This window comes from Mus musculus, chromosome 6, assembly GCF_000001635.26.
Source record: "Mus musculus strain C57BL/6J chromosome 6, GRCm38.p6 C57BL/6J".
In the NCBI taxonomy this organism is placed as follows: Eukaryota; Metazoa; Chordata; class Mammalia; order Rodentia; family Muridae; genus Mus; species Mus musculus.
Window position 1 is genome coordinate 113,110,993 of NC_000072.6, and position 23,511 is coordinate 113,134,503.

Genomic DNA, 23,511 nt, shown 5'->3' on the forward strand with positions numbered 1-23,511 from the left:
ATAGCTATTTTCACACAAAGAAGTTCCACCAAAACCACTGTATCTATCTGGAAATGTTTCTTAGACCTCTAACAGTCAAATTATCCTTTGTAAGCACCAGAAATAATTTTTTTTTTCTGTTAAGTTACCCATTTATAGTTAAAGACAGCAGAGTGTGGAAACTACTTTGAAGGGGAAAAATTGATGGAATACAGACTAAATCTTACTTCATGCCAACAACAACAACAAAAAATCTTGTTTTCAGAAGAAAGGTGGGGGTCTATGTAGAGTTATAGTAGAGGTAATTTTTTACCTGGTGTAGGGCATATGGAAAGGAGGAAGAAGATGATATTAGTGCCTGAGCTGTGTGATCATCTTTTTTTCAGGTGGGGATAGCAGTGCAACAGAAAGCTGGGATGAGGAGCTTTCTCCTTCCACTGTGTTGTACACAGCAACACAGCACACACCTACAAGCATCACCTTAACTGTTAGAAGAACCAAACCCAAGAAGCGGAAAAAGAGTCCAGAAAAGGGTCGTGCAGCACCAAAGACGAAGAAGATCAAGGTATGCAAGGTGTATAAAAACACCTTGAATACAAGTATGTCTGAAATAGCTCAAACATTTGATTCAAGCAAAAATACTCTAAAATTCTTTGAAGAAATTTGATGCCAGTGTTTGGCCACTTTTTTTCTACTTTCAAAAAGTCACCTGATCAATATATACAAACAGAACAAACTCTCTTCTAACCTTCGTAACCATCACCACAGGCTCAGTTTCTTCTACTTCAACCACCATCCCAGGTATGGAATGCCAGCCCTTGCTGGTAAATTCTCATGTGAGATACAGCCTTGAATCTAAGCTTCCACTGTCTTTGCAGCATCTCCCTACTTCTCTGTCACAAAGCAGTCTGAAGTTCTTGTCTTGTTTACATGGCTGACCTCATGTCATTGAGGTCATTAGGCTGATTGATTGTCCTATATCTAAACAGAACAATAACATGAGGAAATTTATCTTGAATGGTCTAGATTTTCTTATTGTCTTGGTCACTTTTCTATACTCTTAGATAAAGGGTCTCTAGAAGAAACATTTGTCTTTTCTATTCTTTCTTCCCCATCACAGCAACTTGGTTGCTCCTAGGTCACTTGCCCACCCTTTGTGAAGGGGATCAGTCTTTGTTTCCTTCCTAATTTCAAAACTAATAATCTGCAACTTGAGGATTATAATTACTTTCTGCTTGGTGTCAGCAGTTTGTATAGTCTATAAGTGGTGCATGCTCTTACCTATTAATTGTCTCATACCATCAAAGTATTGGAATTCATGTCCGTGTTCATGAGCCTTTGAACTGTCCTTTTTCTTGATCATGGTTTGATGTACCGTTGTATTTGTTACACTGAAAATGAGACAGCATAGGATACTGGTTAGTACCTTACTTAGTTTTAGTCACATGGATATAACTGTCATTCTTGGTACCAAGTTTTGTTTTGTTCTACTTGTTTTCCTCTTTGGGATAGGCATTTCGAGAGGGATCCCGGAAGTCCTTGCGGATGAAGGGAAGGGGTAAACCTTTCCTGATGCTGCATTTTACATTTGGTCTTGCCTTTTGATGGCTTCTTTCCTAACGTTGATGGTCTGAGACTCTTGGAGTCTGCTTTTCACAAGGTTGTAATGTTGCCATTCAGTTTTCATAAATATTTTCTCCAGAGTGGACTTTCTTGTCTATTTTATGAAATATTTTCATGTTTCTGTTTCATTGTGGTAGTGTGGGAGATAAGTCACAGTTTTTAAAAACAAAACGAGGCTAGTCTGTTTTATTCCAGTGATTGGACTCAACCTCAGGAGTGAGAATTTTCTGGTGATGAGCCAGGCTCTCTTGTAAACTCTCCTTGACAACTTTGGCTTTGAATTATTGTTTGAAAGGATAACTCTTTAGTAGAAAATTGGTGTTGTTAATATGTGATAGTCTTACTGAAAAAGCACTATTTTTCTTGGCATCTTTTGGCATTTCTTGGCATCTTTTTCTTGGTGGAGATTTATGTAATGCTGCTTATCAAATAGGACTGGTGTGTGTGTGTTTGGAGAAGTAATGTACTTTTTAGATACTGGCTGGGTTTCGTTGTACTGGTTAGTTTTCAAAGATTTGGTTGTCGTTTCTTATATCTTCTTTTGTCCTGCCCATGAGTAAGTTGACATACCTCCTAAAAGTTTAGGATTTAAGAGCTTTAGTTTGAATTTGAGTTGTACTTTGGTTCTTCTAAGTATTCGTATCCCTAAATCTCTTAAGTTGTCCATTAAATAAACAGTGACTCTTTGAGTTAGGATAAACTTATTAGGATTACTTTGTAGTTGGAGCACCAGTGGATGTTGTCATTGATGTCAAGTGACATTTTACCTTAAATTTGAAAGTCTGACCTCTTATGTGGATAGGAGATTCTTTAATGAGATAAATCTACAAGTTGCCACGTGTATTTTCAACTGCTCGTTTCATTTTATTTCATTTACTAACAGGGACCTTACATAGAATTTGGGGACTAACTTTAGACCTAAACTGTAAGGCCCTCTTTTTTTTTTCCCCCTGCTATCAACTAATACTATAACTAGCTCAACTTTCGATACCTGTAAGCAAAATGAAAGCCATCTCTTTCTCTCAGAGAAGTTTATATACACTTTTTGCTTACAGTTTCAACAGAGCCTTGTAGATATGTTAAAATTTAAATAGGAAAAAAAAAAAGGTTTTACTTTAATTATCTTATAATTTTTAAGTTAAGTTATAAATTTTGTCTTTGGAATTAATGAAAACTTTCATAAAGATACAGGTAGTAGCTATAGGAATATAAAGAGAATAGCATTTGAATTTTTAATCTCAAAACCAAGAGCTTTCCTACAAGACACAACTCTTAGCCAGTGTTTTAGGTCAGCAAGGTGAGTGAACAGGTAAAGGAACTTGCTGCCAAGCCTGACAACTTGAGTGTAATCCCTGGAACACTTTTGGTGGAATAAGAGAATTCCTACAAGGTGTCCTCTGTGGCACAGGCATACCAGCAAAATATATGTTAAAAATAGAACAATAAGTAAACCAGTGTATCTTCAATACATTTGGATAAGTAATTCTGTGTGGTAATTTACATAAAATGATGGAACATTATTCAACGTGTATTTGATAATGGTTCCAAATGGTAATTTCCCTGTGAGTGTTAACATTATGAACTAGGTATTGCTATTAGAAATAATAGGTGTCTCAGAAACAAATAGGTGACTCATTCTCCTAATACAAATACAAACCATTTTTACTGCTATACTAACACAGCGAATATCAGCCTATTTTGAAATTTTATGCACTACAACAACTTAAAATTCTTTTTTGTCTTTTTATGACTCCCCCAAGGAATTTGATGTCAATCTTTCTTTCTTTTTTTTTTCTTTTTTTTTCTTCCCGGTTTTTGGTTTTTCGAGACAGGGTTTCTCTCTGTAGCCCTGGCTGTCCTAGAACTCACTTTGTAGACCAGGCTGACCTCAAACTCAGAAATCCACCTGCCTCTGCCTCCCCAAGTGCTGAGATTAAAGGCGTGTGCCACCACCGCCCGGCTGATGTCAATCTTGATGGATTGATCTTTACTACTGAAAATGGTCATGAAACCAGTAATGGATGAAGATACTAAGTCAGATTACTTTCTCACTTTATAATTAGACAAATGAGGAAATCATTTGAAGGTGTCCAAGACCTCATAATTGGTTGATAGTAGAAGCTAAAACCCCTGATTTCAGTCCATTGCTCTTACACTACACCAACTGTCAAGTAAAAACAAGTATCTTGCTTATCCTGCCGTGTTCATGAATGGTCTCTTACTAATTCACTTATCTTTGATCTCTACAGAATTCTCCCTCGGAAGCACAGAATTTAGATGAAAATACCACTGAGGGCTGGGAAAATCGGATAAGACTATGGACTGATCAATATGAAGAAGCTTTCACTAATCAGTACAGTGCAGATGTACAGAATGCCCTTGAGCAACATCTCCATTCTAACAAGGAATTTGTGGGCAAACCTGCAATTTTAGACACTATTAATAAAACTGAACTGGCCTGTAATAATACAGTAATCGGTTCCCAAATGCAGGTAAGAGCTAAAGCTTTAAAAGCACTAAGAGATTGAAATTACTTTAATAACCAAAGAACCAGAATGGAACAAAATCATTATTCCATACCAAATAACAAATGAACTACCTTCCTGCTGATAATCTCTGTTCAAAATCAGGTTATAGTAACTAAACTGTCTAGGCACATGTTTGAGAAATAAAAGCTATAAATTTATAAAGCAGACACAGCTCCACTGACATCTTAAGTTCTTCTTTGATCTTACCTTCTCTGGGACCACTAATTGGAACATGTTTCCTGGAAACTTGAGATTATGTCAAAAAGAAAATTTTCCAATCTTCAACCTATTTAATACACTGATAAAACCTGAAAGTGTTAGTACCTTTTTAACAGTTATGAAACACTGTAAATGTTTACCACACTGCTATTGCTATTCTTAAACATTAACACTGTTTTTATTCAGTTACAGCTGGGAAGAGTCACTCGTGTTCAAAAGCACCGGAAAATCCTGAGGGCTGCAAGAGATTTGGCTTTGGACACTCTTATAATAGAATATCGTGGGAAAGTCATGTTACGACAACAATTTGAGGTCAATGGGCATTTCTTTAAAAAGTAAGAACATCATTTGTTGAGCATTGAGGGCTTGCATGGTTCTGACTGACGAGTCATTCAAATAAGCTCGTGTTTTGTCTGTTTGCTGTTGATTCAAAAGGGCAAATAAATCTGCAAATCGTGTATGTACACTAGTGATGACTCCTTTCCAAGCCCAACATTCCTTGCTTTTTGCTTATTCATTAATGAAAAGCAGACAAGTCTGTGGTGTTTGCTACCTTAGGTATTGCAAATGACTGTTCCTTATTGAGTCAGTGTATACATCACATTTGTGGGGTGGCCCTTTTGTTTGTGTTGAGAATTACAGGAATTTTAATTATATCCCTAGACCATATCCCTTTGTGCTCTTCTACTCAAAATTCAATGGTGTAGAGATGTGTGTCGATGCTCGTACTTTCGGTAATGATGCTCGGTTCATCAGAAGATCATGTACACCAAATGCAGAGGTAAGCTATCTTTAGCAACTTCCCTTTCAATGGAGCCATCAAAGGACATGTTTAATTGAAGAAACAATCTGAAAACTTCACCCAGATAAAGGTCTGTAGCTAATAGTTGTATGATTTTTAATGCAGAGATGAAAAAGTAAAAGTGTGGTGTCTTATGGAGATGGAATAAAGACAAGAAATAGGTTTTCTTTAGAGAGGACAGAAATGAAAAAAAAAAGAAGTAATAAAACAGACTGGATAAGATGTCTATAAATTGAATTGGAAAAAATTTAAAATATTAAAATGTCATGTGGTAATAGTTTGTCTTTGCTATTGTGGGAAACAGTGGTAAAAATTTGTAAACATTTCTAAAGTTCATTAATCGATGTATTCACAGTAAGTGCAGTAAGGTTAACACAGCTTTGTTTCCAGGCTAAGGAATTTTTAATTCTTTAGCAGAATGCAGATACTTTTAAGAATAAAATAATAGTTTCACCCTTTTCTATTTTGAAGAAGTTTAACAGATTGTTCACTAGTGTATTATCATGAAGTGATAGAGGTAAATAAAATAACAGATTACTCAAAATAGGCAGAAATTATTTGGGTCATGCTTTTCCCATTTATGGAAAACTTGGTTTTGGTTTTGAAGGCAAACATAATGATGTCTTGTTCATATAGGTGAGACACATGATTGCAGATGGGATGATTCACTTGTGTATCTATGCCGTATCTGCTATCACCAAGGATGCAGAAGTCACCATTGCATTTGATTATGAATATAGTAACTGGTAAGACCTCAGAAATTTTTATAAGCATAGATGGCCTTAAGATTTTAATATCTTAATATTAAAATTGTTTTTAAATCTTGCCCTCCTTTTTTTTTTAATTACTGTATTTTTTGCCAAGAATCTGTACTCCTACTACATAGGAGGCAGAAGCATATGGATCTGTATGAGTTTGAGGTCACTAAGGCATTCCAGGCCAACCAGGCCCACCAGGCCATGACTCTGAAAAGAAAAATAAAAAGCAGTAGGGAGAAAGAATTAGTCGAGGTTTGTGTTCTTCCTGATTCTGTGCTGCATAGGTTAGAGGTAGACATATACAGAAAAACTGAAATTTTGAAAGTATTATACCAATTCTAATTTATTTAACAATAACATCAGAGGAAATTTTTATACCAGTTTTTCAATAAGGCGAATAGTTAGTATGCCATAATATTCTGTTTACAAGAATACTGAGATACTTATGGTTGTTTCTTTGGCACAGTAATTACAAAGTGGACTGTGCTTGTCACAAGGGAAACCGGAATTGCCCTATACAGAAAAGAAATCCCAATGCTGCAGAATTGCCACTCCCACCTCCTCCTAGCTTTCCCACCATTGGAGCAGAGACCAGACGTAGAAAAGCACGGCGGAAAGAGCTGGAGCTGGAGCAGCAAAATGAGGTTCCAGAAGAGAATCCTGACCCGCAACCACAAGAAGTTCCAGAAAAAGTAACTGTATCCAATGAGCATGAGGTAATCTCTGTAACCAAGTCAGGATGGTCTGATCCCATGTGTTGTTTCAGAGAGCTATACTAAAACATTAACTGCTATTATACACATCATCATGAATATACTTACTTAGATTTTCTTTTCACTTTATGATATTCAGAACCATGAGCAAAGCCAGGGTATAGTGGCACACTGCTCCAGTATTCAGGAGACAGAGGCAGGTGCATCTCTGTGAGTTCTAGGAAAGCCCAGGCTGATGCACAAAGAAACCTTGTCAAAATATAAAGAGAGGGAGGGAGAGAAAGGAAAGGAAAAAAGAAAAGCCTAAGACCTGATTCAGAAAGAAAAATAATAATATCAGAAACCATCCTTTTAGGGCCTGGTATGGTGATACTCACATCTAATCCCAGCATCTGTAGGGCTGAGGCTGGGTGGTTATGAATTTGAGGCTAGGCTTAGGCAGTATAATAAGTCCCTGTCTCAAGAAACATACAACAAAAATAGAGCATCCTTTGACTCACAGATCACATGCTTTGCACACAGAAGGACCTGGGCTTAATTCCTATTGTAGAGCATAAAAAGAAGTGGGGAGGTAGTGATGCCAGAATAAAGCAGGTTGATGCTCAGTGTTTGAATATGATCTAATAGTGCTTCTGTCTTAAAGGAAGTTGACAATCCAGAAGAAAAACCAGAAGAAGAAGAAAAAGAAGAGGCTACAGATGACCAGGAGAACTCTGCTCATAGCAGAAGGGTAAGTCCTGTCCAGTAGATGTCTCTGTACTTTCCTAACGCTGAGGTTTTACCATAAAGTACGTTTCATTACATATAGGCATGCTCACAGTTGTTTATGATAACTATCTGTTAGTGGCTTTAAGATATTTCCTTCTAACAACTGGATTTCCCTAAAACTTGGTGATGAAGACCAAAGTTTGTTGGCTTAGTTTTCTTACTTTGTTTTGTGTTTTTATATTTAAAAACTAAAATCAAGAAGAGCTGCTGATAGCACAGTTGTATAGCAGCACAAGGTCTTGAGTTCGATCCCAAATTACTGGGAGAAGAGGAAGATAATCAGCACTGTGAGCCTCTGTCCCTGTGACAGAAATGCTGTGAAAAACAACTTGAAGGAGGCCAAGCTTACCTATGCTCAGGTTACGCAGGTTCAGGTCTGTTGTCTTCATTGCTTTCAGAGCAAGCCGAAATAAGACAGTAGGAGTCCACTGCAAAGAAAATCTGCTTACCTCATTGCTACCAGGAAGCTGAGAGGAAAAAAAGCCAAGAGGCCAAAGATGGAAGAGTATATTCTATACTTTTCCATGGCACCCAGTGGCTTGCTTCCTCCAAGAAGGCGCAGTTCCTGGGGTCTCCACAACCTCCCAATAGCACTTACCACATGAGTTCTGAGCCTTTAACTGAACTTGAGCCTTTGGGGCACATTCATATCCAAACTGTAGTAATTTTTTTTTTGTCAGATTGATTAAAAACATTTGCTAATTGTGTTCATTTGTGCTTAGAAAAAATTTAATGACAATTTACTTTGGTTTTGAGCTCTGAATGTAGGACAGAAATTGCTTGTCGTTGCTTTATGCACTAAAATGTGTTGAGGTAGCTCACCTATTTTAAAACATTTAGTTTTAAATTTCTGCTATAACTGTTTACTATATTTAAAATAATTTTAATTTTTTTTATCTTAAAGTTTAGTGATGCATATGCTATCTTAATAATACTTTGAATAAATTCTTATAAACCCTACTAATTTTACTTTTGAAATAGCTTCTGGTTGATGCTTTTTTTATTGTTGTTTTTAATACTTTTCTACCCCCAGACTCGAGAAGACCGAAAGGTTGAAGCCATCATGCATGCTTTTGAATCTTTAGAGAAGAGAAAGAAACGGCGGGATCAGCCTGTAGAACAGAGCAGCTCGGACATAGAGATTACTACTAGCAGTTCAGAGATAGTAGTTGGAGAAGAGACAAAAACTGCAGCCCCTGAGTCTGAAGTTAGCAGCCCTGTTTCAAATGTTGCTATCCCAAGCACCCCACAGAGCACTGGTGTGAATACTCGGAGGTCCTCCCATGCTGGGGTAAGAGGGAAAGCTCTGAAAAGTCCTGCGTATGCTAATGTCAGTTGTCTTTTTCTATAGTGGTAGAAGTTAGTATTTTCAACGTTGCTCTGTATCAGAATAAGCAAAGCTATTTTGATCTCAACAGCTGGTTTGTGGGATGCAGAGAGACAGGTGAGGTCAACATTTGAATGACAAAGTCCCTTAGCACTTAAGTGTCTCCCAGATAAGTTCATAGAATCCTTTGGTTTGGGAGAATGCATACTGAGCACGAAGGCTTCACCTAGCTCAGTCTCCATCTCTAAGGGAAGAAACCAAATCTTTGGGTTTCTCTCACTGATTCTCTGAATAGCTCAGGTACATGACTGACCTTCCAGGGCCTTCTCAGGACTAGTGTTTAACATAGGACTTCTGGGTGTAGAAAAGAAACAAGAATTATCTTGCCTAAGAACCTTAATATTAGGTACCTAGCTTTAATTGGCTTTTGACCTATTTTATTTTATACATGTTTGTTAGAAATAGAATTAACTAAGGCAGATGTTTGTCTATGGTCTATTTAGGTAATAAAGTCTATAAAATTTTGTATTTTTTTTAATTTGTTTTGTGACAGGGTCTTCCCATATAGTCCTCCTGGCTGGCCTGAAACTTGCTTTGTAGATCAGATTAACCTTAAATTCACAGGGGTCTACCTGCCTCTGCCCTCTCTACCTCTGATTCCACCTCCTGAATGCTGAGATTAAAGATAGGTGACGTGGTGCCAAGTTCAGATTTATTTATTTTTATATTTATGTGTGAACAGACAGACACACACCTTCTTACATGTATGTATGTGTATCATGTATGTACCCTACCCACAGAGGCTAGAAGATGGGATTGGATCCCCATCTAAAACTAAAACTCCTAGTTAGAGGACTTTGTGAACACTAAAAACTGAACCCCAGTCTTTGCTGCAAGAGCACCAAGTGGTGTTAATTGGGGATTAATCTTCCAGCCTTAAGGATTAATTGAAAATCATTTAGAATGCTTTAAATAGATAGAAAACTAAGAAACAGGTAAGACATTTCTGATGCTAGGTGAGAGGAGCCTTGTCTAATCCTAGTACTCAGCAAACTAAGGCAACCTGGGAGATCCTGTCTGCAAAGGAGAAGAGAATTTTCTAGTAAACATTTGGCCTTGATATTGTTACAGGATGTAGCTGCAGAAAAGCCAATCCCTAAACCACCTCCAGCTAAGCCTTCTAGACCCCGACCGAAAAGTAGAATTTCTCGGTACCGGACCAGTTCAGCCCAAAGACTAAAACGCCAGAAGCAGGCCATTGCACAACAGGCAGAACTGTCGCAAGCTGCCTTGGAAGAAGGAGGAAGTAACAACTCAGTAACTCCTCCTGAAGCTGGAAATACAGACAGTTCAGGAGAGAACAGACAGCTAACAGGGTCTGACCCAACTGTGATATCAGTTACTGGATCCCATGTCAACCGTGCTGCATCTAAATACCCCAAAACCAAAAAGGTAAGCGACGATATAAATTTCATATGGTAAGGAGTATCACGCTAAAGCAAGAGGGCCTATAATCCCCAAGGAAGAAGTAACCTTAGAATTATTAGATTGAACATTTTACGTAAAAAGTTGTTTGTGCTGGAAGCTGAAACCATCCTACTTATTTTTGTTCACTTGATTTTAGACAGAATTTAAATCACTGGTAAAACACTATTTTTATCTGTCTTTGTGAGCATGGAAAATGTAAAGGAAAGATACCTTATACTCTGAATGCTCAGCTCATCTTCACTGTGGTTGCTGATCTGTTCTAGTTTTAGTTGAAGTTTGATTTGTGAACTACACTACTGCTTCTGGCAGCTGTTACAAATGCAGTGATAACTAATGGTTTTTGTTTTGTTTTGTTTTTTTAAACCTTTAGTATCTAGTTACAGAATGGTTAAATGACAAGGCAGAGAAGCAAGAATGCCCTGTTGAGTGTCCTTTGCGTATCACCACTGACCCAACTGTGTTGGCAACAACCCTGAACATGCTACCAGGTCTTATTCATTCCCCATTAATTTGTACCACCCCCAAACACTACATTCGCTTTGGCTCACCCTTTATGCCTGAGAGGCGTCGAAGGCCCCTTCTGCCTGATGGCACATTCAGCTCCTGTAAGAAGGTATGTGCCTTTCTGTCTGTCTCTATCTATCTATCTGTCTATCTGTCTATCTCCCCCTCTACCCCCCACCCCCTCCCCGTGTGTGTCTGTGTGTGTATACCTGCCCATGAATGAAAATATGTTTAATACTGTAGGGTGCATATAGTTGTAGTATATTTTACATAATTGTCTAGATAATTCGAGAATCTCTAGATAACTTTGTGAGTTTATATTGTGTTGTTAAACATGGAAGTAGACTCTTTAGAAGTCACTGTGGTCAAGTTGGAATGTATACAGCATTTTTGGTGCTCAAACTTGTGACTGTTTACCTGTCCATACCTAGAAGCTTTTCACATTACTGAGAGCACAAGGCAATTGATGGGATGGATGTGTTTTGTATATGCTTTTGTGATACTGGTTAGCATGGTAATTTGTGACTATTGTATGATGTTGGACCCCAAATAATTAGAGAACAGTTATATTCATAAAAGCAGATAAGATTGTCGTTGTAACTATATAATCAATTACTATTATTTCTTAAAGGAGTTTAGACAAAAAATTATCTTAGAATTTTATTGGACAATAAAAAGACTTATTCCCTGCCTTTCTGGGACTCTAGTTGTTTTGGGTCTAGCACCAGCAATGTTTGGTAGTTGTTTTGGGAATGCACTTTATTAATTCCCACATTTGTACACATGTTCCAAGGGTGTCTTGGGAATAGATTGTTCTTCAAGCCTATAATGCTCTTCAATGTTTTCAGAAACACAGAACACACTTTATCAGGTCTTCCTTTAGGTAGGGTTCTTTTCCCTGGACCACCCTTTTCTCTGATCCTCAGATCAGGATTCAGGCTGCCGCCCTCATTGTCTGGCCTTGACCTCTTCCTCGGGCATCACATACATGAGGATGCTGCATGTAGCTTATTTGATGTGATGAAGTTTCCAATTCCAGGCAGGTCTTCCCTGATTCCTCTAAACTTAAAAAGATTTTTTTCTTTCCCCAAGATCATAAGTTACTTCTTGGGGACGGGAATATAAAGGATCAACAGAATGACATGGCCTATTGAAGGGGAGCAAGGAAACGGGAGTCTGCATAGGGAAAGGCAGTGCTGCTGAGTCAGTAGTACATTGCAGAAGCCTAAGTAGCACATCCTATAAAGTACTGCACTTACTTGGTTTGTATGGGGAAAACTCCCAAATGGAAGATTTTCTGAGAAATTAGATTTCAAGGTCCTTGTCAAAGAGATTTTGGATAATGCAGTAAGTAACTTGGTGAAATAAGTAATAACAGTAGAAAGATTTTGAAAATCTGATCACTATAGGAATTTTGTCTAGGTAATGAAGAGCTGGGTCTCTAGGGAATTCACTTATACCACTCACTTAGCTTCTCTTGGATCTTGTGTTTATCAGAAAAAGAAAATGGTTTGTTGTACAAAAACACCATTACCCATGATAACCAGGTATGATAGTCATGTTACATCATACAGTAGGCCAAGACAAGGGTGTTATATTACTAGCCTGGGCTGCAAAAATCTCATCTCAACATCTAGAATGGCAAAACAGACTCAGTTCTTCAGTAAGTAAAACAGGAAGCTGATGTGATGGCTAATTAGGCAAACACTTGAATTCTATCCCTTGACTCATGTAAAAGTGGAAGATGACCTGTTGATGTAGTTGTCCTCTAACATCCACACCAGCATGAAATCTGTAGTCCCCCGCAAAATAATGATTTCTTAAGATGTAATATTTAAATAATAGCAGAATCCTAGCTGCTTTTATGAGGAGTGTTAAAAGTTAGAAAGGACCCTGTCTCTCCCTAAGGCTATATACTCAGTTTATTATGGGAAGGATATATTCTTCAGTGGTAAGAGGTACTACACTGGTAAGATACTCTTGTGAACAACCCAAATAGAAACTCTGCTTATTAGGTTTAAAAATAAGAAAGTAGAGTCATTGGTTATAAAAAGGGAAGATTAGAGTGAATGGGAATGGGAGAGGAATAAGAAAGAATGGAAAGGGCATAAGTATAGACAAAATACATGATATGTGTATATAGAAAAGTATGAGACCCATTGGATAGTTAGTATGTGCTAAGAAAAGCAACTTTTAAAAAAAGAATTATTTTATGTATGTGAGTACACTGTAGCTCTCTCCAGACATCAGAAGAGGACATCAGAGCCCAGATGGTTTTAGCCGCCATATGATTTCTGGGAATTTAACTCAGGATCTCTGGATAAGCAGTCAGTGTTAACTGTTGAGCCACCTCTTCACCCCCAAAAAGCAACCTTTTTTTTTTTTTTTTTTAAGACAGGGTTTCTTTGGGTAGCCCTGGCTGTCCTGGAACTTACCCTGTAGACCAGGCTGGCCTCAAACTCAGAAATCCTCCTGCTTCTGCCTCTCAAGTTCTGGGATTAAAGATGTACACCACTGCCCTGCTCAAAAAACAACTTTTTAAAAAGAATATTGGAGTGTAAAGCATTTTTATCAAGGCAGTAAAATCAGGTTGTAAAATCTATCCTGATGTCTTAAGAAGAGTTACTGGGGGCTTTGGAGAGACGCCTCATCAAGAACACTTGCTGCTCTTGCAGAAGACCCAGATTTGGTTCCTAGTAACTACATGGTGGTTCACAACTGCTGTAATCCCCGGTCCCGAAGATTTGATGAGCCATACACATACATACATACATACATACATACATACATACATACATACATACATACAGGCAAAACGGTCACATAAGTAGAATTAATCTTTTTTTAAAAGGAGCGATTGATGGTAATTTAGCAGGGATTAATATAAAGATCGTTATAAAGTGGACTAACATTTGAAATGCCTTATTGGTAATTATACAGAATTGCAATCTTTTTTTTCCTTTCTTGTTTGTCGAACTAGCAGAGAGCCAAGCAAACAAACTTGTGTAAAAGTATAACTTACATAGAAAATGTACTTGCTTGAGCTTTTGTTGTTGTTGCATTACTATGTATAGGGGGAGGTGATTCAAAGTATCAAAATAATCCAGGCTTATCTGTATATCTACATAGAGTAGATTGACTTGAGACTCGTGGAGATCTGCCTGCCTCTATCTCTTGAATGCTGAGATTAAAGACATAGACCACAACACTTGGCAGTTATATATGTAGTATCTCCATTGGCAACCCATAGAAAGAAATTGAATTTAACTGAACTCCACATTGCATTCTCCAAGACTGTGACCAGTCTCCTACTTAGTTGTCTCCCACACCTCTTTTTTTAAGCAGGGTTAGAACAAGCTGGATAAGCACTTTAACCACCGAGCTATATCTTCAGCTCTGTATCAATCACTATTTTTAGAAAGAGACTATCATAGAAAGGCTGCCTCATTAAAATTAATCTTAAAATTGTTATGGCCAGTGATGTGGCTCAGCTGGAAGAGTGCATACCATTCCCAATGGTGGTGGGGGTCCTCATAAAACTTAGAATAGCTGTGGTGCAGATTTGTTGTCTTAGCCTTGGGACAGGTGGAGGCAGAAAGATCAGAAATTTGAGGCCAGTCTCATAAGACCCCCTTACCCTCCCTTCCTAAAACCCTTATTTACATTGGAATTCAGTTTAAATTGCTGCTTTAATATTTCCTGAGAAAAATCCAGATTAGATTATACAACATAAACATTTTGTGGGCGGGGCAAACTAACCTATTTTTTTTTAAAGCTAGAAATCTGAGTCAACTTTTTCTTGGGTATGAGCATTTTACCTGCATATGTGTAAGTGTTACCACATGCATGCCTGGGCATTCAGAGGCCAGAGTTGAGTTGGAGTTTGAGATGGCCTCTATATGGGTGTCAGTAACCAAACTTAGGTCCTCTGCAAGAGCAACATGCACTCTTAAACCACTGAGCCATCTCCAAAGAATAATATATATTCTTACTAATAGACCTACTGTTTCATATATCATTGAAAAACCTCCTAAGTTAAAAGCAGTATAGGACAAGTTTGTGTCTATATGTTTATACCCAGATTGTTCACTTGTGAAGACATTTATTAATCTTCCAGGAGTGTCTAAATTTAATTAATTTGAGATAGATAGACACAAATAAATTCATGTCTCCTGGTTTTTTTTTGTCTTTGTTGTGTTTGTTTAAGGATTTTTTTTTTATATGAGTGCACTGTAGCTGTCTTCAGACACATCAGAAGAGTGCATTGGATCCCATTACAGAAAAGGTTGTGAGCCACTATTTGGTTGCTGGGAATTGAACTCAGGACCTCTGAAAGAGCACTTAGTGCTCTTAACCGCTGAGCCATCTCTCCAGCCCTGTTTTGTTTTATAATAAACATGTAAGCCTTTAGTCAGTGTCCCTCTGTGTTGTGTATAAAGTCATTTGAACATATGGAAAGAATCTTTGGTGTCAAGATTGCTTAGAAAGTTAGTGTTGTCTGCACTGTTGCTTTATTTACCTTTGAACATAAACATACTGCTAGAATTAGCAGGGAGAGGTGATTAATAGATAAGGGAGTGAGTATATTTAAAATAGATAATATATTCAAATGCACTTAAATCATTAACGGAAGAAGTTGAAAGTTTGGAGTGTTGAAATCATTGGCTACTGTGTATAAACCGAGTCTTTTTGTCTCGACCAGAAATGGGTTCAGAAACTTGCCCAAAGTAAAGCATCTCTAGTAATGGGGAGAGCTTGTTTCCTACCAGGTCTTCACATTCCAAAGCTTAGTTAGTTCACTGTTCTCCCTCATTTTCAAAAATGCCTCACCTACCTTTTGGGCCTTCTAAAAACTTTTCAGTATATTTTACAGAAAACAGAATTGTTTTCAGACTTAAATATTTTCTAAATAGAATTTGCATAGGAGAACAGAATAGGAATTTGAAAGTAATCTTTTATCCATAGAAAGAAGTGGTCATGTTCCTTTTTTATGAATCTTAAATATTGTTTAAAAAAATGAATGAGAGGACACTGAAAAAAGGGTTACTTGATTTGACTCTGTTTAGCCTTAGAGACAAGACTGGTGACATCATCTCAGTGCCCCATCTGCTTTTATATAAGCTCTTTTTTTTCTAGTCTTAAGATCTAGAATGTCAACACTTATATGGCTTTCTTACACTAAAAATATTTTAGTGTAAATGTTTTTTCCTTTTCTCTTTTCCTTTCTTTTTTTGAGGGAACTATAGGAATCTCTAATTTGAGTTCCTATCTTCTGCTCTAAGTGGAAAAATAAATTGAAAATAACCTGTATATAATATAAATTTTAAAACTTGCATATTCATAACTAAGGATTTTTCATTTGTCTTTCCAGGCTAATATCCCCTACCCGTGAGAAAGGGCTTTAGACCAAGATGACCTCAGAGGGTCTGTGCTTTTGATGACCTGTGTGCTAAGACTGTGTAAGAGAGCATATCACTCTTGGTCTTGGCTTTTTAGACATCTTGTCATGTCCTAGAACATTGATGTGATTCAAATGATTCTTAATTTTATTTATATTTATATATACAGATGTATATATACACATAGACATATTCATTTACCTCTGTTTACGTTCTCCTTCAACTTAGTAAACCACGGATACTTATGTAATAGAGAATTTTTCATAATAAAATTTCCTTGAAGGCTTCCCAGGTTCTAATTAACCACTGGCTACTAATCTTCTATAACTACTCTGTTGAGAATATTTACTGACCTATGTTCTCTAAAGGTATAAAATTATACTAATTTACCTTTTCCTATTTGGAGACAGTCTGTCTGAAATTAATGTTTATCAAAATTGGAAGTGTCTTATGTTAGGATAGGAGAGCTACAGAATGGTGAACAACTTAAAACTGTGTCTTTTAAAAAAAAAATCACATATAATAATTTCTTTTCCACAGAATCCTACCTTGTAATTTTTGTAAGCATTCTTATTTCTCATCCATCTAGATTACATATTAGCAACTAAAAAAAGTAAGTGGAGAGAATTCTTGAAAAAGTTTTTCCACTTTTTTTTTATTTCTTCAGAACCTCTTTTTTTTTTTTTTCCCCTCTCTCCTCTCCTCAGTGATCTGCAGTTACTGGGGCATAATTTGTGCTTGAGATAGGATCCCACAGCTTTGGGAGCTTTGCCTAGTAGAAACACTGACTTGACTGTGGGAAATGGAGCTTGGTTGATAGAATCCCTCCCTTGGCCCAGTCCCTATCACCACATACATAAACTTGATATTGTGGTAGACACCTACCCAGAGGATGAAGCAGAAGCATCATTATCACCACATACATAAACTTGATACTGTGGTAGACACCTACCCAGAGGATGAAGCAGAAGCATCATTATCACCACATACATAAACTTGATACTGTGGTAGACACCTACCCAGAGGATGAAGCAGAAGCATCATTATCAGGGTGATCTTTAGATACTTAGGATGTTTGAGGCCAATCTAGGTTACATGAGACTATTTCAAAACTAATCTTCATTAAAGAGAAGGGAAAGAACAGCCAAAGCCAGCCTTGGCTGCACAGGCCCGACCCTGTCTAGAACCTATGTGAATGTATTTGTATTGTATTACTCACCAATTAATTTGTAATGATCTGGTTAGTGCACTGAAAATAGATATCTTTTAAATGGTTATTGAAAATTCTCTGGGTTTTCCCTCCCATTGTAGCGCTGGATAAAGCAAGCCTTGGAAGAAGGGATGACTCAGACTTCATCTGTGCCCCAAGAGACTAGAACACAGCACCTATACCAAAGTAATGAGACTAGTAATTCTTCTAGTATCTGTAAAGACAATGCAGGTATGTATCTGATCCTTTTCTAAATTTGATAAGAACAGTCACCATTTGAGGTTCACAGTGAAATTTTCAGTGTTGGTTCTCTGATATAAAAAGAAATAGTGTTTTCTCTAAATAGTTAATTTACATCTGTCTTTACAGAGGAAGAGAAAGATCTCGAGTCAGGGATCAGTTTTCCCAGGACGACAAAGAAGGAACTAGACAGTGTACAGATAACAGCAGAAATGGTTATAAAAAAGGTTAGATACGTTTAACGTAGTAAGTTTAGGAAATATTTATTTGTACTTATAAGGGGAGACAGTAGAAAGTGGTGGAACACTTTCAAGGGGAACAGTTGGAACTGTTAAGTGGCTTGTTGGGTGGGATCTGACTAAAGGGGCAGGAAATAATGGCATCCTTGAGGAATCATTGTTGTTTTGTTTTTTTTCAAAAGAACTTGCCTCCCAGAACTATAAAATTTCTGACTAAGACATAAAGATATGGGCCAAATGGCTATGAAAAAAGGACCTGATCATTGTCTTTTACAGTGTTCTGTTTCAGACTTCTAGCTGAAATTATTGGTATATTGACTTATGATATCCTATTTGTTTGTTTACTTATTAGACAGGGTTTTTCTGTTTAATCTAAGCTGGTATCAAACATCCTCTCTGGTACTCAAATTCGGATCAGTTTTCTGAATATTGTATAATCAAAAAATGCTGTAACTGGATACAATGATACTTAGGATCCTAGTACTTGGAAGACAAAATAAGACAAGAGGATTGCTGCAAGTTCAAGACCCTCCCTGTCTCAATAAGAAACAACAACAACAAAATTTACCAACACAGATTAGTTACTAAAACTCACTTTTAGTTTTGCTTTGGTTTATTGGATAAAGAGAGGTGTTTGTGGGGTTTTTTTTTTTAAACCACCATTTTTTGACTTGCTGAGTATTTATGAAGCTGAATTTAAAAGAATTTTGTAAGTAATTGCTTTATATTAAAATTCTTAGGTTTTAATCTGTTCACCTAATGAGACAGATTCATTCAGGTTTAGTTTAATAAAAATTTTAAGGCAGCTTTGAATTGTGTCAACTTACAACTTTAAGAGTAGCTGAATTAGACTATGGTGTGTGTATGTGTGTGTGTGCGTGCATGTACGCGCCTTCCTCTATCTGGTGGGTATGTTGCACACATATACACATATATAGTTGATTTGGAGAACAGACTGCATGTCCTGGCTGTCACACACTCAGAGAGAACTTGTCCTTGTTACTACATACCCTCAGTGGAATAGAATTAGCACTGTTAGTCATCAACTTGTATTACATTTCTATTCTTCTCTCCAGCAAGCTGTGAGAAACATTGTTAGAAAACACCTTGCCCTTAAGTATCAATATAAACCAAAGGAAAGCATTACATAAAGAGATTAATGGCACAGAATTACTGTTTGTTGAGTTTTAAAAGTTTTGTTTACAACAATATGGAGGAAAGTTGATGAAGAAAGTGAAGAGATGTGTTGACACAGATAAAAATATCAAATAGACCTTTATTTGAGGTCTAGTTTTCTATCCTGTGTGATGTTACTAAATGTCTCTGAATTTCACCTGTAAGTGCCTGCTTCATAAGGTTAATAAGAAATTGAATAATTTTTACTAAGTGCTTAGTTCAGTATCAGACCCATATCTGAATTACGGCTGTCATTCTACATAGAATACTCTTTCTTGTCACATATGAACTACCTAGATTAAAGATGATAAATTCTTCCACTGGTGTGGTTGTGCTTAATGTGTACAATACCAGTAATCAAGACTGATGGAAAAATCTTGGTTTTCAGGCCAGTCTGGGCTGTATAGTAACTCTATCACAAAAAGAAAAGTCAAAGGATATTAAAAGATAAAATTGAATAAAAATAAGATGTATTACCATTGACATAAAGAAGAGATCAGATATTCATTTGTAAATAACATGAATATATCCCTAGAAATACCTTAATAATCAACTGAAAAATTCAGAACTAATAACAGTTGAATAAAATCCTTGGTTAGAAGTAAATATCCCTTAAATACTTAAGAAAATGAATGAAAACAGGTTTTTGTCATCCTCATTTTTAGCAAAGCTAAGAAACTACCTGAGAATTTTCATACTTGGATATGTGATGCAAACTATTATTGAGAAATACTTTGCAAGTTTGAGCATAAAGGAAATTCTGTATTCAATAATTGGATGTATAATATTCTTTCTACTCCTATGGTTTCCTAGAGCCATCTTTAAAATTTTGATTTTAAGTTCATTAAAGTTTTTAAAATAAACCTTGGAAGGGTAATAAGTACTTTGCTGAAAATACACACCTAGTTTTCATGGGACACTCGTGGTTAAATTATCATGGCGAATGAGAATACGGAACTGAATAGCTAGACTAGGCTTTGAAATAGGGGCATGGTAAATTGCTCTAAAAAGAAAATTGCTTTCTAAAAAGAAAAGTTTTCAGTTACTTGGGAGATTGTAAAGTGATTGGATCTTTTGCCAATGCAAATTCTAAGTGAACTCAAATACTTTTTCTTACAATTTTTTGGGTTCTTTGTGTTTTGTGGTTGGTGTGTTTGGGTTTGTTTCTTGAGACAGGTTTTCACTATGTAATCCTGGCAAGCTTGCTTGCCATCTTCCTGCCTCACTCTCCTAACTGCGTGTACCACCACACCCAATACCCTAATTCAAATAGTATTAACTCTTGTTTCTGTGATCATGCTGACTTTAAGTTAATATAGTAAGAAAGGATTTTCAGTAAAAAAAATATATATATAACAATATTCCAATTGTCTATTCAGATTCATTATGTGCTTTAAAGATTTATTCTTAAGCTCACTAGTTCTAGCTATTGTACAAGATATAAAAACCAAATATTTAGGTACAAAAATATTTATAATTACTAGTAGCTCCAAGTTATATTTTTAAATATAATTCTTAAAATTAAATTTAAATTTTTTAATTTATAAAATTATATTTAAGCATAATTTTTAAAAGCCAGAACTCCAACTGATGAGAGAGTAATAGAAATTGTTATTTGATCTTTGTTCATATATAAGATCTTGATAGTTTACACTGACATTGGCATTTTTAAAAATTGTGTGTGCATGTACTTGGTGGGAGGGTGAGCTCGCGCGCGTATGTGCGCCTGCTCACTCCCACACATTTATACACTTGATATTTCATATAGGATAACTGACAGAACCTTCTACCTTGTAGGTCTTGAGAATTGAGCTTAAGTAATCATAATCAGCCTTACCAGCAAGCCTTCACTTTCTGAGCCATCGAATGGGCCCTTTTAATTTGAATTATTAATTTGAGGTTGTTGCTCAATGATAGTACTTGCCTAACATGAGAAAAACCCTTGGTTTGATCTCTGGTTCCACAGTTTTTTAAATAGTTTAGCTTTGTTTTATCAAATTGATTTAAGACCACAAAAAAAAAAAAAGGATAGCATTACATGTAAATTAGATTTACTTATCTTCTTGAATCTTGAAGAGAACTAAAGGATAATTATATGACCTATTCTCTCATAACTATAAAGTTGGCTTGATAATTGTTTTTTAACATTTGAAATGGAGAGAAGAATGTAACAGCCATTCATGAATTTGATAATAAATTATCATGCTATAATTTTTTAATGAATTTATCTTAAAAGATGAGCTCTCAAGCTAGGCCTTTGATCACAGCACGCGGGACAGAGACAGGCAGATCTCTGGAAGGAAGCCAACCTGTTTTACAGAACAAGTTCTAGAACAGCCAGGCCTTCAGAAACCCTGTCTCAGAGGGGCACCGAAGTAAGCTATCAAAGCTAAGAAAATGGCTTAGTGGGCAAGAACACTTTCTTTATAAGCCTAAAGACCCACATTTGAACAAATTGAATTCCCAGAATCCATATTTTAAAAGCCAGGCATGGATTCATATTCCTGTAATAACCACTTTGGGAGGTAGAAACAGAGCTTGGTGGCTAGCCAAAATAGTGAGGTTCATATCCAGTGGGAGACTGTCTCTAGGTACAAAGTGGAAGCACTAACATAAAACATCTAATGTCCTCTGGCTTCTGCATGTACCGGTACACTCCCAACCACACATAGATTTGCACACATATGCCACACACTACCAGAATTAAAAAACCATATGTGAATTATCAGGTTACTCCACTGTTTTATTATTATTTAACATATTCTGGAGTTTTTAGCTATAAGCATACTTGCCTCTTCCAAAGGGAAAGGATGTATAAGTACTAGTAAAGAGGGGTGACTGTCATCATATGCAAGTAATACAGTTAGATTCCTAGAACAGCTGAGAAAATTGGCTGGAACCAATATGTAAACATTTCATTATAACATTAAGATGGACAAATGGAGAACATGGGAAACGAAGGCTCTCGGTTATGAGGAGGGAATCAAGGCTTGAATAGCTAAAAGAAATCATGCATAGTCATTGGTGAGGGTGGTCTCCCCGAGTTATATTACCAAAGTACTGAGATTAGATTGTCTAATTATTATACTTCATTGATAAGAATATTGTGCTAGTCTTTCCAGAAATATTTTGGATAGAGTTGGGAACATTTCTAGCCAATTTTTAAAAAGACGAAATATCAGTATTGCTAGATGTGGTATGTGCCTAGAATCTAGTACTGGAGAGGCTGAGAAAGAAAAACACAAATTTGAGGCCAACCTAGGCAACATTACAAGACTCTGTCTCATCACTAGGGGGGAGAGCATTGTAGCTCAATATTAAAGTACTTTCCTAAAATATACAAGGACCAAAAAAATGTATAATAATAGTCTAATGGAGAAAAGATTCTTTTTAATTCAATGAAGAAAGATAAGAGTTGTTCAAAGGTAGTAGGCATTTGCTACTAGAAAGGTGGGGTAGGAATCAATGCTCTAAAGTTAATTGTGCATACTTCTTCCTTAAGAGTTTAAGTATAACTTAGGGGGCCAGGGGGATGACTCAGTGAGTAAAAGCGCTTGCCACTCAAGCCTGAGAAATTCAGATTCCAGAACCGTGTAAGTGTGACTAATCCCAGCACTGCTGTGGCAAGATGAGATTGTGGAGACAAGTGAATAGGCCAGAGGAACACAAGACAGCTAACCTGGAATATGGTTTTCAGTAGAGGCTCTGCTCCAACAAGGAGTACACCAACTCTGGCCTCCACACTTTAGGTAATACAAACATGGACACATTTTTTTTTTCTTAAGTGTAAATTAGGGAAGGACTATAACTAAGTGGTAGAGTGCATACACAGCATGTGTGGTTGTCCCTCAGTTCATTCCTCAAACAAGATAGTATTGGTGCTTTATACATACTGTCCCAAAACTTCAACAGTGAGTACTGTTGCAGCCTAGACTACATTCTGGGCCTCAGTGAGAGACACAAAACATAAACATACTGACTTATAGACAACCTAGGCTCAATCAACCCTTGAGACCCCCATGGTAAAGGAGAAAATCAACTCACCAAGTTGTTCTTTGACTTCCAACTGCATGGCACAGCCTGCATGTATGCATACACACACACACACACACACACACACACACACACACACACACACACACGCGAAATAAAATATTTTTAAAAACTAAAGAATTAAATGTTAACCTAAAGGTTAAAACTAAAGGCCAATGGGTGGTATTTTCATAGTTCAGGGATAGAATTGCAAGTTCGTTAGTTAGATTCATTCTGCTAATTAAAGCCATTAAAACAGACGATTAAAAAAACATCTTTAGATTTAATTTTTGTATATGAGTGTTTTGACTATACATATGTATGTGTACCACATGTTTGCGTGGTGCCAATGGAGTTCAGAAGAGGGCATTACATTTCCTGAAATTGGAGTTATAGATGGTTCTGAGCTGCCATGTGGGTGCTAGCAATTGAACCTGGTTTTTCTGTAAGAGTAGACAGTGTTCTTAATCACTGCCATCTCTCCAGCCCTGTTAAATACATTTTAA

At 36.7% G+C, this 23,511-nt stretch overlaps 1 protein-coding gene across 34 annotated transcripts in view; it reads left to right on the top strand.

Moving 5' to 3' along the window:
- Setd5 (SET domain containing 5) overlaps positions 1–23,511 on the top strand; it is a 76,171-nt gene that overhangs the window by 33,731 nt on the left and 18,929 nt on the right. For all 34 annotated transcript variants that reach the window (XM_011241485.3, XM_011241482.3, XM_011241480.3 and 31 more), the window contains 11 exons: positions 366–544; positions 3,852–4,094; positions 4,536–4,684; positions 5,013–5,130; positions 5,788–5,897; positions 6,376–6,625; positions 7,266–7,352; positions 8,424–8,681; positions 9,849–10,169; positions 10,576–10,818; positions 17,420–17,549. In XM_011241485.3, the coding sequence (XP_011239787.1) occupies positions 366–544; positions 3,852–4,094; positions 4,536–4,684; positions 5,013–5,130; positions 5,788–5,897; positions 6,376–6,625; positions 7,266–7,352; positions 8,424–8,681; positions 9,849–10,169; positions 10,576–10,818; positions 17,420–17,549 (2,088 nt within the window). The remainder of the gene's footprint in view (positions 1–365; positions 545–3,851; positions 4,095–4,535; positions 4,685–5,012; positions 5,131–5,787; positions 5,898–6,375; positions 6,626–7,265; positions 7,353–8,423; positions 8,682–9,848; positions 10,170–10,575; positions 10,819–17,419; positions 17,550–23,511) is intronic.